The following is a 16,410-nucleotide window of genomic DNA, read 5'->3' on the forward strand; positions in this document are numbered from 1 at the left end:
CACTAAGGCAGTGCCATAAGCGAAGCCAATCCCTTGTCTAACGACGGGTTGGAAGGCAGTTCTGACTGGGACCCCTCAGCTGGGGAAATGCAGTCCAACCACAAAAGATCTGAGGAAGAGCTGGGCTGCAGAAGGACCATTCTTTCTTCCAGGAATGGAAAAATGGGAGATTATCTCTGTCAATCCAATTTAAATGCCAGAACAAAAAGATTTATATACAAAGACCGATCAGAGATGAGAAGAATGAAAAAGAAAATAATGCTTTCCATTTCATTTTGGATGCAAACAGATTTTGTTCCTTCCAAATATACTCTACAATCTTCTTTCCAAATTTCGCCAGGAACTGGAACAGCTGCTGAGTAAGAGCCAACATGTGGCTGAGGCACATGTAGCACTCAGATTTTGAACTTCTGCCTTTCTTTTCTTTGCTTGGATAGGTAACTTTGTCTCTCTAAGCGAACACTAAAAAACACCCTCTGAAATTTAGATGCCATCATTATTGCTTTTCCATTATATTTATTGTGTTCTTGGCTCATACAGGATTAATCTGGTTATTTAGACTAAGAATTCAATACCAATACAAAATTTAGGCCACTAAAATCTGCCTGTTTGGGATTTTTTTTTTTTTTTGAGGAGGTACAAGTAAAGATCAGATTTTAATCCTGCTATTTTCAATGACAATCACACTGTGCATGTTTGCAGCACATTCATGCTCACAAACAAATGGTGAGGATAGGGAATTTTATGTATGCTGGACTTACTACATTTCTTTTAACTCAAAAAACTTTATTTTTTACAAACTAAAATTTGCTTTCATGTAAAACATGTAAAACATACAGCAGTCAAAAGTGAATGACAACTGTACAATTAGCAACATTATGAGTAGCAGAAATTATTAGGATGCTTAGTATAGGAACTGCTTGAATTTCGTATTCTTTCAAAACAAAACATGCAAAACCACATACATGCAGACATTACCATCAGAACACAACTCTTGGACAAGATTCAAATCTTGCCGTTCTCTGTATCTGCTGCTATATATACAAGTGTTTCCCTGGATCTGACATGAAAACAAATGCTCAAGCTCAATTGGCATTTAATTCCACTATAGGAAAGCAATAAGAAGAAGCTAATCATGCAGTCCACGCTTAAATTCCTGAAGTCAAGTACAAAGTATTTTATTGAAACAGAAATGGAGCTAAGCATGTGTAACCTCTCTTGATATAAACCTTGACAGAGCTGAACCCCATGAAGAAATGTTTATGCTCAAGCGTATTTTTGTTTCAAATGTAACACATTATTTATTCTGATATGCAATTAAATATATTTACTTACACAGCAGAAAACTTTCACAGCCATTTCCTCATCAAACTGGCCAAGGATTATCCGAACATCATTACCCTGCAGATTGAATAAAATACGTAGCAGTTAAATACAGTCACAACCTTTCCAGAAACCACTTCAGCTGGCCATTGAAATCGTGTAGAAAGTTAGCACAGATTACAGCTGCAGACAGCAAAATTAATTCAGAATTTTCTAAAAGTTCAAGAACTTGAAATACTGCAAAAGAGAGCAGCTGAGGTGTTTGAAGAAAATGATTAAGCAATAACACTAATGAGAATAAAACTGTAATGTTTATCTTGTCAAATATTACTATTAGATAACACTAAAGTATCAAATATTCTTTTGATCCTTTGCAATATTTCTTTAAAAATTTTGCATATTAAAACCAGATGAAAATATATGCTTTCCACTGCTTACATGAACTGATGCTGTAAAGTTGAGAGACTGGAGATTTGTAAGTGAGATAAAATGCCTTGATATTATGCCCGCTTTAGTAATTTTTAAAGGTTTTACTCATACAACATCTTCTTTACAGTCACTATAACATATTGTCAATGCCTCCTCTCCTCCTCCTTCCCACCTCCACATGTTAAAAAAAATCATCACACTTTAAGAATCTATGACTGAAGTCAAAAGAGATCATTCTACTTTCATACTTAGAAATATATTAAGAAAATATTCCTAAATTCAGGAACATATGCAGGAAAATATTTCTTCAAGAACTGGGCTAGCTTTTTTCTTATGTGAAAAATTGACGCTAACATCTATAAAACACAGAACAGATAGCTTTTTATGACTTAATATTACCTTTTATTTCACACAAAAGCTGAGTTTTCAGCAAAAGCTTGAGCAAATATAATTTTTCATTTCTTTTATAAAGCACTTGGTTAGAATTGCTAATAGCTCTTTCCCTCTCCAAGGAAAAAAGAAACAGATGATTCAGTGTGAATTTCAGTGGCGAGAAACATTTCAGTTTTAATTAAATCAATTTATCAAAGATTTCCAGTTTAGATAATTTCAATGTTTATTTCCTGTTCAGCAGAAAATATTATGATGGACAGTGCAAAAAGATACTAGAATGCTTCTGCGATTACATGCATGAAATTAGTATAACACTTAGCATGGTTAAAGTTGGAAAGAACATAATACACTTTGCTCATTCTGAACCTGTGCACTTTCAGTAAGCCTGCTTCTCTTTATTTTTATATTTACCCGTAGACTGATAAAGTAATGTAAATCTTATTGAAGTGGAGTAGATACTTTTTAAATAATTCTAACAAGGTCACATGAAACTAAACAAACAAGTTACACAAATTACAGCAAGAGTATTACAGTTTTTGTAAGGACAATAAATACATGTAGGAATTGTGCAGAAAAAAAATCCCCTTATACATTATTTCCATTTTTCACATTTTAAAAATAATTTTGGTCACTCTTGGAACTCCGACTGAATCGCTTGACTTCTCTGAACATAAAAATGCAGATTAAATATTTGAAAGAAGAGCAGCAAAGTTTGGTTAAAAAATAAATGACACAGCACTCAATTATTAAACTTAAAATTGAACAAATTCCTTATTTTATAATATGATGAGAACCAATTTGAAAAAAACCAGAACATAGGCTGCCTCATAGTTTTAGGGCACCAGAGATTGTAGGCAGGGTATAGAGAGTAACTCTATAGTGCATGTGCAGCAACGCTGCCCACTGGCTATGCAATGACCTTCAAACTGAAGGTGTAGTGCCTGTGGTATGGCGTACCATGCCTTAAGACATTACTTCCACCTGATTATCTCAAAAACCAGACTACATTTCCCACAGTGACTATTTTTTTACTGTAAAGCACTACAATAACTTTATAGTTCATCCTATTTTTTTCCCCAGACGTATCCTATCCCATTTCAATAACCTTACTGTCTGCAAGGATTGTCTTATACTAATATCGTTGTGCAATTAGTTTGGCAATAGCACTTAGACCTAAATATTGCACATTCAGACACATGAATATGTGGCTCTATCATTCCTTTCATCTACAGGCATGCAAGGAAAAAGGTGCTCAAGAAACTCATCTTGAAAATGTTTTTCACACAAGACATAGCAGAGCACCCATTCTGATCCTATTTTCAAACATACTCTGCTCTTTTGCAGGCACCCAAGCAAATGGGTGTTTTTGCTGATTTGTCCATCTGACAGCTGATCTCGTTCTGAATATCTGACCATCTCAATATCTGACTAAGGATTTCAGGGAAGCTGAATTTTCTGTCAGGCAGGAATCTCCACTTCCATCACAAACTGTGTTTCCGATGCCAGAGCAGGAAATCTGCAAAGTGTGAGAATCACATCCGAACCAAGTTCTCGAGAATCCCTGATGCTCAACTGGAAAGCTTCATGGCCCAAGTTCAAAGATCAGCTATGGCTCTAGAACTTGACAATCCCTGATATTCTGTCATCCTTGGGATGTATGATCGAGCCAAGATGCAATACTCAAATGTTCTTTTGCCTAAATCAATGAGTTTAATAAATTACTGGTTTTGAAGCACTCAGTACGGTAAGGAGGACATTAACATATCTATGTTCACTAAAAGATTTGAATGGTATCCAGCCACAAACTGACTGAAGAAGATCAAAGGAAATGCTCCATTCCAATCAAATCCATTACCACCTATTAAAGAATAAGTCATGAGTCCTCCATTTAACATATTACGCCATTGAAGACTACAGCAAAAGAAAGTTGAATTCTGATTTTTTTCCAAAGACTTAAAAGTTGTAACCTTAATAATGTTTTTTCCATGTCTTTTTATGTGCAATATACTAAGAAAAAGAAGGTTTCTCTGACAGAAATATGAATCCCCAGTTCTCCACCACATTTGTTCAGGTGTTAACCCTTTGAGCGGTGGGGAAAATCACAATCCACATACGCTCAGTACCGGCCAGAGATGGATCCAAGAAGACAATGCTGAGAGTCAGTAAATAAAGTGGCTGGAGGTAGGATCCATTGAGAAAAAAAACAGCACATGGGAAGGAGAGACAGACCCAATAAGGAATGTGGGTAATGAGTACTTACACTTTTTAGGCAAAGATGGAGCAAACACCTGGGGAAGTAGCAGTAGGCTTGAGACCAGTACTGAATAAGGAGCTTGGGAGGGAGAATTAGGACTTTTTTCAAGAATACGGCAAATAGGAAGCTAGACAAATAATTACTATTACGACAACTGCAATCTCAGAAAGTAAGCTCAGAAGAAAACGGAACGATAGTCTAGACAAAGGTATTCAGAGGGAGATGAGAAATCAGAGAAGCAGAACATAGCATTGGGTAAGCAAGGAACTTCAGACTGGGATGAAGATCCAGAATGAGACAGGGATGTTGCTGGGTTAAGTGGAGAGTATGGGATCACAGGGTCAAGCTGACAGTGAAGATATGGCTGAATATCTTTTTCTTTGTCCAGCTTCATAAAGTTGCATCATGAAGAATATAATATACAGTTCTAGTTGGTTAGTCACATATGGGAAATCATAAAAGATTCCTCCTGTTTATAACCACGCAGATATCAATACAATGCTGTGAGATGCAGTGCCTGGGGTTTTATGGCTTGCAGTTAAAAAGAGTGGAAAATTTAGCATGCAATCATGTAACCAAATAATTGTATGTTAGAACACACGTAGAAGAAAATAATTTAGGAAAGTCTGTACAATAGCTTTTCCTCTTCCATGCATAACATTTTTCCTCTGTGCAATGATGCACTCCTCAGTAAGCCTTTTTATCTCCAACTCTGCTTTTTGTGTCCCCCTCCACATTTTTCCCAAATTTGTTCCTGAAGAATTGCATTCAAGATGGTAAATAAGCCTAGATTCATTTGATGCCAGACTTGGGTCTGCTGGCTCTGTCCTGCATAAAAGACACTGAAGCTTCAAATTCATGCAACTGGACACAGATCAAATCCCTTGCAGAGGTTTTATCTGGATGGATACTGAAGTCTGCACTGAAGTTTATCAGAGCTAGGTTCATTTCAGTGCTTGCACATCAGGGTATATGTCCACATTATAGTCCCATGCAAAGAGATACATCAGACTTACTTACTGGGGCATAATTTTTCCCCCCCTTCAGTCACACTGTCAACCAGTATGATTTCCTGGCAAGGATATACTATTCTTTTACATCAACCCTCATGGGACTGATGCAAGTTAACACAGTGTAACTCTCTTGTAGGGATCAAAGAAGTCACCCACTGGATCCCAGCAAGTGTCAAGTACTCTTTCTTTCTCATAGAGTTGTAAATTGCTTGCATGGAGCTAAAGTGTATTTGACAGAAGAGTTTTTAATTCATGAAACTAGGCAGGTGATCTATGAGATGATTAAAAACATCCCAGGGGGAAGGCAACTCCAAAAACTGCACTTGTATAAAAAGATCAATGTTTAGACCATTTGCCAGATGGTGAGCTGTCATATTTACACTTCTCAGAGTTTAGAGTAGCAATATCAGCATTTAAGCTTTGCTCCTCAGTAAGCAATACATATGTTCCCATATGGACTAAAGTTCAAACAAGAAAACGAAGAACAGTTACATTTCATTTACCCACAGTTGTGGTGGACTCCCCATAAAAACATGTTTTATAAATGAAGACTATAGCACAGCCTCAGAAATGAATGACTCTCTTGCTCCCTTCTTTCTTTCTTATAGGTGAGGGTATTCAGCTACTAAATATAAAGTGTCTTTGCTACTACTGGCAGCTGAGTAGTATAAACCCTGAAGACAGTGAGGATCAAGACATCTAAGATGCTCCACTGAGGGATGAAGAACAACTTGTCTCCACTGCCATTTCTAACAGCCTCAGATGTGAGGCACTCTAGCCTTTTCAGAGTTTGAGTGATGCACATTATACTGGAGTAGGCAGCTATTTTTTTTCAGCCTGCAGAGCTTCCTTTCTGTGATCAGATTTTAATCTGTCTGATTTCTAATGAATAACACCACAAAGTTGTATTACACAGCTTTCCAGAGAAGGATTGCTACAATATCTCATCTGCCGGGAAAAGTCAATGTCTTGGCAGGCTCTTTATGAAATACCTAAATTGAACAGCTCAGATACCCTGTCATATTCTCTACCATGTATCTGACAGTCAAGACGGTATCAATAAATCTACTCAAAGCTGGGTAACTTTGTCAATAGAGGTATCCACATGTTCTGCCTTCTAAATGCCTGGATGTCCACTTGAAGAACTACAGATGAGCCTCTAACCTTAGCTATGGAATCAGTGATGCCGAAGGTGAACTAGAGGGTGACAACTCCCACCATCACAACTTGCTGATGTCTGTGTTAGCGTGCATGTCACTCACTTAGATTGAGGCCACATCCAGACCTGTTCCTGGCCCAAAATTTTAAAATTTAATTAACTTGACTATTAGAATGAGAGATGGTGTTCGGTCAGTATCCAAAACACCTATTGTATTTGGGAAATCAGATTAAAACAGTTTCATTGAATTGGAATTCATATATTGCAATTTTTTTGTCTTATGTGCAAGATACAAGAAAGTTGGAAGCAGAAGTGTTACTGCTCATACAATTTGTCTGTGCGTGATTAGAATTTTTAAACATTTAAGTTGATGTACAAATGCATATCCTCCAACATCCCTTTCTCTGAACACAAAAATGAGTTTTAAAGATATCCTTAAGCCTAAATTTACTTTCCAACTGTGATTCAAAGAGGCTGGAGTCAATGTAGTAAAAGTTAAGGTGTTTCTGGGAAAAATATAGAACATATATTTCTGCAGATCATATGAGATATTTCTATTTTGTATTGCATAATCATTAATTTCATTAATTTAAACTGTGTTTATGAAAAGGAAAGGTACTTTATGTCTATTTTAATCACAAGTACAGTAAGCAGATACCAGTTTACCTATATTAGGTATACATCTTGAAGAAAGGAATGAACATTTTCAGAACTAGATAGCTAAGTTGTGCCTGACATATATACCTAAGGCCAAGTAACCCTATATTGCTGTCAAGAATAAGTGATTAACTAGATAACTGCTTATTTATTGTTGTAGTAATTTGTTTTGAAGAAGAAATCAAGAGTTAACTTTAACATATAGTTAACTAAAATATAATTAATAATAAGACTAGTCTTCTGGTCTTCCCTATAAAACCTTCAGCCTAAATATACATGCTTATATGCATTTTTTCTTGTTATTACATCATCCGTTGGTTTAAATAGCTCTGCCTTCAGAATTGTTAGTTTTCTGATGACAGGTGTTAAAGACCTTGTCAAAAATGTGGACTTTACTGATAACACATACTGGAGTCTTTTCAACTCCAGATAGGAAATGCAAACTGGTTAGACTGGACAGACACAAATGGCTTCCTATAAATGTAACCTTTACCTATTTATACTTTAAACATTCAGGCTTGCATTGCTAGAGTGTGGGAATAATAAAGCACACTTAGTTTACCATGGTTCAGACCTTTTCCAGTTAGCTTCAGTAGTGGCCTAGTCTTATACTGGTCGATATCCTTGCTTTAATTTTAGTTTTTTAATACCATTCAGTTTATTAGGGTATTTTTAAACCTGTTTTACACATATTTAAGTATTTGTAGGATTGTGGCTTTGATTGTCTGTCATACGTATTTGATGCCAGCAACGATTTGATCTTCATCATTATTCACCATTCTCTTGCTTCATTTTTTCATGTTCATATGCAGTTTAAGATTCGTATCTCCTATGTCTAGTTTATTGTTGGTTGCACTGCATGGTAATGCTAAAATATAGTTTTAATTCTATGAGATGCCAGGAACCTAATAAATCATTATAATAAATTATTGTGCTATCAAATTTATTTTTCCTTTTTTTTCCTGTGATTCATATGAAATAATGCAGATGATCATAAACAAAGAATTCAATCTGAAATGTGTGATGAAGCCAATGGAAAAATGCTCAACACTTTTGCTACATGATAATTTACCTTAAAAGCATTCTGGTTCCAAACCTCAAGAGCTTTAACACATATATCACTAAGACCGGTGCTTTAGATACAAACATTAAGCCAGCAAAAACTTGCTTTACTTTGTGTCCTTACCAGGAATTATAAAAATATTTATGATATGCATGGAGATTCATTGACTTAAGCAGGACTAGGCCCTCAAAATGCCATTTGTTAACCTTACTATGCAACGGGATGTAGTAGTATACTATTCTTATGCCTTCTTCATAGGAAAAAAAAATTAAATCAAATACCATGACATAATCATCACTTTCTCTTTATTCCTCAAACAGCAGCACATACCTTAAGCTTCTTTACACTTGTGCAAGGATCATTGGAGAAACTCTCAGTATCTGAAATTTCGATGTCTTCACCATACAGGACGCCAGTCAGATCATTCCTCACCTGTCAGAAGTTGAGAAAAAGGCAAACTATTGAACTGCGACTCAGTGGGGAGGAAGCAGATGGACTATATTTATCACTATAATGACAAGCAATGATCTTCACCATGATATACGCACCTACCTTTTTTTTTCCCATTTTGCCTAAAATCTGATCAAGACACTATTCTTTTACCACCGTAATCTTCTATCAACGGGTGTACTATGTAAAGAGCTTTACTACGTGTGACAAAAAGATCACAGTGGGCTCCCACTTTGCATCACGGGGATGGACAACTCTTGTGTATTTCCAGTGCTGTTAAGACCAAAACCTTTCTTGTAGCCAAAGTGATGTTTGAGACTGTACAAGGGGAAAAGACTCATCAAGGAAACTCTTACATATTCTCAGTGCTGAGGGCTGATTTGAAACAACCGTCAGCTGGTCCTAGCATGAATCAGCAGAGCTTAGCTTATGTCAGTTAGGGATTGGTAAACTTCATGAACTCCTCTGTGCCCTCCCCCTTTCTGAGAGCATGCACCTCGCTGCGTGGGGCAGCGAGTGGTATGATTTGCTTAAGGGTGACACAAGCAACCATCTATCAACAGATTTTCTCACCTGTTTTTTTACAGTGGCAAGACTCTGTCCTCTCTGAGCTGCCTAATAGCACAAAGAAGCCAGATAACATGCAAAACAATCTGGCTTACAGATTTAGGTTTTTTTTTCCATATAACTACTTCAAGGTTTTCTGTCTTAATCACTGCTGATTTTTCTCCCGCCACATGACTGCAAAAACAGAGTTTCACATTACTATTCCTAATAGATGAGCAAAAATAATTTTAGCTGGAGATAACATGGTTACAGACTGAAATGTAGAGTGGCACTCCAATTTTAATTTAATAAAATATGATCACATTCATTGTACTGATTGTATCTTTTATTTGTTTGTTATATCAGAAATAGGGGAAGCAAATCACAGTGTAAAACAGGTATCTCAAATGCAAACGGAGAAAATACAATACATGGAAGAGAAATATATGTGATATTAAACAGGAAAATTTAGAAGTGTATAAATCATAGGCAGATACTTTCCAATGATCCTCTCTATGGGTCGTTGGAATGACACATTTTAAATCTCTCGCCTAACTCTCCTTTTCCTTGACCTCCTTTGAGAAAGAAGCACAGCTCATTCAAAACAATCTGCAAATATTTGATATACAGTGACATGGTCAAGTAAAGAAAAGGAAGTGGTATCTGTCCTTCAGGTGTAGGACCTTCTTCATTTGAACTGAAATGACCATGCAGTTTATATAATGGGATGACATTTTTTCCATGCAAAAATAAGACCCAGCTATTGCTAAATTTCCTGTGCTGAAAGTCTGTCACACTCGTGCGTAAGTATACAGTAAAAGCAAAGGGATGCACTGAGACATGAAAGGTCACAGCTGAGACTTCTGAGTTCTGCTGGCAGCTTTGCTTTCAAGACAAACTCATCTCTTCAGTAATCCTTCAGCCTTTCTTCAATATATATTCCCGAGTATCCTCTCAATCTCTGTGTTACTAGTTCTGCTGGGTGTATTTCATGCTTTCATGTTTACCATGCAACCAATTTATTTTTTTCGGTATGCTGCTTAACTGTTAGATAGAAACACAATTTTTGGTAAAAAAGAGGAACGTTAAAACTATCTTTGTGTTTTTGCAAATTTCTTCATGACAAAGAAGCATAATCTGGTTTCTGCAATGTAGAAATTGCATTAATTGATCCTCAAACAGCATTCCACCTTTTTGCTGTTCCCTTTCAGTTGGTTTTGCCAAGTTTCTTGGTTGACCAATGAAGTATTTCCTGAAGATCATTACTATACCGGCTGCCTTAATTACTTCTTTCATGGCCTCTGCTTCACCTATCCCTTTTAGCCATGCTTTAAAATTATTAAGACATATTTTTACATTATAACATTTTACAATGATTAAAACAAGTGGACGTATAGGTAATATTTTTATTTAAAATTATTTTATTTTACAGAAGCAACAGTCAGAATGTCAGTCCACCAAGATTTGAGTTATACCCTTCATCCTTTTGTGATGTTATAACCAGTTTTTAAGAGCATTCTGTGAAAATGTATTCACTGACAAAAAATGATCAGTAGTGACTCCTTTTTCTGCTAGTATACTAGTAAAATGAATGATTGATATTTTAGTTCCAGCATTGCCATTAACTGCTCCTTATGATACAAGTCTTTCACGATACAAAGAAAAATTGTTTTTCTGAAACAAATCATCAGGGATAACAAAAGAAAATAGACCTCTCTTGCTCGTAGTTTAGCTAATGTCCAAAATCCTGCTACCTAGTATAAAAGTTCACTAAAACTATCCTATGTTATTTAGAAAAAGTAAAATTTTCCTTAGCTAACAGAACTGTGCTTTCCAAAGGCATACAACTTGTCATATGCTTCTACTCATACTGTCTTACCTTCTTTTGTAAAACAAGAAATTTTTTAGTCGCAGATTTGCTTTTCTGATATTTTCCTGATTTTTTTTCTGGAGCCATTTCTAGTCATTCTTTTAATCTCAGAGAGACTAGAGTAACATTAGTCAGCTGATCTGAGTAGAAAACAGCTGATTCACCAAATACAGTTTAGTCAAATTAGACCATTATTAACATGAGAAAAATGATAAAAAATACATGTTAAATGTTATTAAAATAAACTAACACTTATAGATAGGCTTCAGTGGAGGGCACAAGACTGACATTTGATTAGACTTCAGACTGTCTACTGGCTTGCTGTGATTCCTTCCCTTCAGAACTTGTTCATGAACTTTGCAATTGAGGTATTCAATTGCATATTTTTTTTTTCTGAGCAATATTTGTTTAAATTCAGCCACGGAGAAATTTCTTTGATAGCCCCCTGCCCCATCTGTTAGAAGTCCACTACTCTGTGGCTTTCAGAGCTCTTAGACTTTTCTTTGAACTACTGATTAACCTCCCAAAAGGCACACCTTATTAGATTTGGTGCCAGAGAAGTTGGAAGCCTTTTCTCTTCACGGCCACAATCAGATATTGGATGCTTTTCAGATGCATCTGTTGTGGAGATTTTGCCAAAAGAAGGGTATTTCTTTCCCATTATCACAACAAGATATTAGGAGCTTTATAACAATTTACAAGGTTTACATTTTTTTCCCAGAACACTTAATGTTTTTTTTCCCCCTTTCAATTCTATGACCACTAGTCTGACAATCTCATCTTGTGCCTGGTCTGGGGGTATTTCCACTACATTTTCCAGTCTTTGTTTCCTATTTCCATACTTTTTTGTCACCAACCTTGGGTTCTTTTCTTTCTTTTTAAATATTCTAAATATCTCACAGAATTGAAACTTGTGTTTGTCTTCCTACAGTTCTTCATTTTTTTCAAATAAATTTAACTACAGAATCTTTTGATTTGGATTTGAGTCCAATGTCAGAATTCGCAAATCCTTACCTCCATTATAGAACTGCCAATTCCTGTAGCAAATGTTGCAATTTTGGATTAAATTTGTAAAACTCAGAATATAAAATGCTGCATGTTTTGTTTTAGCAGATGCTTGCAGTCCTGGAAAGCGTACCACCAGCAGTACAAGCAGTTTTAGAGCTCAGCAGTAATTGTTTCTTTCCACCAAGTCTGAGTAAAGAAAATTACAAAATACTATACTTCTGCTTCTTTATTGTATAGAAAAGGATAATTTTGACTGGAGGAAACTGCTGTAGAGAATTGTAACAAAACTGCATTAAACCTTGGTGGGGATCTGCATATCCTAAGTAAATTTTGCACTGACTTACAATACAGAGGTAGTATAATCCCTTGTTAAAAATTTAATAAAGGTTGTGGTTCTATGTCTGTTTATATAAATTTTATGCAGTTTAAAGACACCAATATTTCATTTTTCCAAAACAGGGATTACCAGACCTGATCATCAATAAACCTGCAAGATTTCATGAACCACTGCTTAGAGAACCTAGTCCTTCACTCACAGAAAAAAAAAAGCACTTTTACACTGCTCTTCGTACAAAGCTGGATGAAATCAGTATTTCACCATACTACATATTTAATAGATTTATGTGTGGTCAACTCCAAAAATTACTGGGGTGCAAAAATGTTTACCCAGCAGCAAGCTCCAAAAAATGAAGAGTTTATATCATGTGTAAGGGACACATCTGCTGGAAGAAAAGGATGGCCCTTGTGCTTGAGGCAATGGACAGGACACAAGAGAACTGTCTTTTATCCTTCATTCTGCCAGAACTACTCTGTGATACAGCTCATATGACCTAAATAAGATTTAAAAGTTTGCTACCAAGTCTGGCTGTATCTTTTTTCTGTGAAGTGGATGGCAGCAATACTCGCCTACCTCATAGCTGTGGTATCAAATTCAGTGATGTTTGAGAGGCAAACAACAAAGTCCCTGACCCTGCACCTGTGAAGGAAGAAATAAAGGGGTTTTGAGGAGCCAAGAACTTGCATTGCCAAGGAAGAAATGAATTTCTTTAATCTCCAGCAAATTGAGGAGTAGACAGAATGACTAAATGGGCTGAAAGAAAAAAATGAGTCTAGACGGGACCAAATTACAACACTCCTGTGGTCTGTATCAGGATGGATGGATTTAGGTTTTAGGAAAGGAAGCGAATGTTGGGGAGTGGCAGGGGCCGGCTCTTCCGTAAGGAAGAGGGATGCGAGTGCAATTACACAGCTCCCGGACCAGGGACCTCGCCAGCCGGCGCCCCAGCAAGGGGAGCGGGACAGGCTCGGGGAAAACAGCCAGATTCAGCCATGAGGCCAAACCTCCAGGCAAGTTCACAGCCATAAGGGAGGTCCAGGGTAAAGCTGGTAAGTCCATCCATGAGTCAGGGACAGGACTGGGTCTGGTGAGAATAACCAGGGTGAGACACAGCCCCGTGATTGCTGGGCAGGTCCGTACCGATAAGACAGGTCTGAGGACAAGCCAGGAAATGGGTCCAAACCCACAGGGTCCATGCCAGGCAAGGCTGTGATAGAGAGAGAGAGACCAGCGCTCCCACAGCATCGCTGGGGCAGGGACTGATGGCACTGGGCTGAGCTGAAACGGGGTCCTGAGTCGTGGGCGGAGGCAGGGGAGAAAGCCTTGGGGGACTGGTCAGGGTCAGAAAGGGCTTTTGGTGCTTGCAGGGCCCTGACGCTGAGTTTTGGTCGTTGGCATGTTTTTTACTTCCTATATGATCTGCGTATGATGATTCTCTGCGTACAATATATAAATGATCCCCTACGTCACAAGGATACAAAAGTTGCACACATAGTGATTTTGTTTTGGGTGAGCAGATACTGCTCACTTCAGTGGGATTATTAGTGCGTGCACCTGCTCACCAGTAGTAAGTATCTAGCATCCATTTGACCACAATATTTCATTTTTATCAAGCCAATTTTATCCCTTTTTTCCCCAGGAAAATAGTAAAGAATGGCGATATTCCTGATGAATTGTCAATCTAATGATGATAGTTTGAATTCAGGGATCTCCATTGATCGACGGTTCAAACTAGGTTTCAGATTGTACGTTTAAAGGCACAGTTCATTCATTTAATCCTAACTCTACCAGTTACAAAATAAAATTAATAATTTTTAGATTAATCATAGTACTTTGCTTTTTACAAAGCATATTTCTGATGACCTTTTGGTTCACTAAAGCTGCATGTAAGTACTGCAAGCTAAATCCTTGTTGTTCAGGGCAGTCTAATCCTCCCAGATGTTGATCATAAGAGACTCCTAATGAATGAGAACTGGTCAGACCAGATAGATTATACAGTCAGATTTTTCACTAAGATTTCCTGCTGCCGTGATTTATATTGTGTACTTTAAAACGTTGTACTGTAGGAGTTTCAGTACAGAGATAGAAACATATGTGTACAAGACAAATGCATGAATTATAAAAAAAATATTTCCTCATTGTATGAACAAAACATAAATCGTGAGTAATAGCAAAAGGGAGATTACAATTTCTGGGATTAGTAAAGATGGAGAGATCTCACCATATACAAGCATTAGAAGCAAACATAATTATCCCTATTTTCATTCCAATGAAACAAACACATTACTCACATTTAAAGGCTTAGAAGCACTGAATGAAACTTACTTTCAAGAAATACTATATCTGGAGAAGAGAAATTGTGTAATACTAAATACTGATACTTGTCAGTAGATGTAGAAGATAGATACAGAAGAAGTTAGATATAGAAGAAAATTCATTGATATACACATCATTTGGGATTACAAAAATGAAAGAGGAAATAGAACCTTATTTTGAGCAGAGAGACAACATAAAACAAAAGATAAAGCATAGATAAACCAAAAGGAAACATTAAAATATTATTTTAGGTATTAGGAAACAGTCCCACTTACAGGAAAATTAAAAAGTAAATATATCTTATTGCGTAAAGGAGAAATAAAATCAGAGATGTGTTGGATTTCCTTTTTTGTTCAACAGAAATCAGATGTTTTAAAAAAATCACATAGTGTGTGTGGTTTTCAGGGTGAGAGGAAGGGAAGAAGGAACCCTGGAATATTGGGAAAACTTGGGAAAACTGTCAGTACAGGCTTTCAAGAAAAATATGACTTTTTTCGTTGAAGTAGGACTCTAGCACATGGATCTAACCTGGAAACAAATGCAATCAATGTAACTCTTCCCTGCAAGAAGTACCTAAGTGTTTCAGACTGAGTGTTTTGGACTAGCGTAATAATAATACTAACAATAATAGAACAAAAATAGGAAATTGTATTTTTTTATTTTTTATATATATAACTACATCTTCCAGTTAAAAAATGCTAATTTTCCTCTTTTCTGCCAGGAATGTCAACATGGTGAATATGACTTCACATAAAACCTACATGTTCATGACTACCTGTCGTGGTTTAATCTGGCAGGCAGCCAAATACCACGCAGCCGCTCGGTCACTCCCCCCGCCCCCCCAGTGGGACGGGGAGAGAATCGGAAGGGTAGGAGTGAGAAAAAACTCGTGGGTTGAGATAAAGACAGTTTAATAGAACAGAAAAGGGAAAATAATAATAATAATAATGATAGAATATACAAAATGAGTGATACACAATGCAATTGCTCACCACCCGCGCTGACCGATAACCAAGTAGCGATCGGTACTTCCTGGATCACGCCTACCCTTCATATACTGAGCATGACGTCACATGGTATGGAATACCCCATTGGCCAGCTGGGCTGGCTGTCCTGATTACGTTCCCTCCCATCTTGTGTACCTAGCTCAGTCAGTAGGCACGGGAGCTGTCCTTGGACTAGGAGGGCACTTAGCAACAACTGAAAACGTCAGTGTGTTATCAACATTCTCCTCATACTAAATCCAAAACACAGCACTAGGAAGAAATTTAACCCTATCCCAGCCGAAACCAGGACACTACCACACAGATCATTCCTATTTAAACATAAACCTTTATAAAGTCACATATAAAATGCTTTAATTTCCCCCCCAATTTTCTAAAGTAGAAAAATTTCCTTCTCATGCTTTTTGGTCACAGAAGCTAAACCTAATCATGAACTCTGATGTTAAACCTAATAGTTGTGGATAAAAAGAATTAATAGGAATTTAGGGTTCTTGTGGTAGGGGAGATGTTTTTAGGGGTTTTTAAGGTGGCTTACAAACAGTTCAAGTTAGAAGATGATTTCTCTGCAACAAAAAGATAAAATGAATC

General features: G+C 36.9%; 1 protein-coding gene across 1 annotated transcript in view; it reads right to left on the bottom strand.

The window, feature by feature from the left end:
* Nucleotides 1-16,410, bottom strand: part of GABBR2 (gamma-aminobutyric acid type B receptor subunit 2) — a 487,639-nt gene that overhangs the window by 247,107 nt on the left and 224,122 nt on the right. The window contains exons 4-5 of the mRNA XM_075142314.1: nucleotides 8,622-8,723; nucleotides 1,336-1,401 (exon numbers count right to left, since the gene is read on the bottom strand). Of these exons, the coding sequence (XP_074998415.1) occupies nucleotides 1,336-1,401; nucleotides 8,622-8,723 (168 nt within the window). The remainder of the gene's footprint in view (nucleotides 1-1,335; nucleotides 1,402-8,621; nucleotides 8,724-16,410) is intronic.

This window comes from Calonectris borealis, chromosome 2, assembly GCF_964195595.1.
Source record: "Calonectris borealis chromosome 2, bCalBor7.hap1.2, whole genome shotgun sequence".
Taxonomy (NCBI): domain Eukaryota; kingdom Metazoa; phylum Chordata; class Aves; order Procellariiformes; family Procellariidae; genus Calonectris; species Calonectris borealis.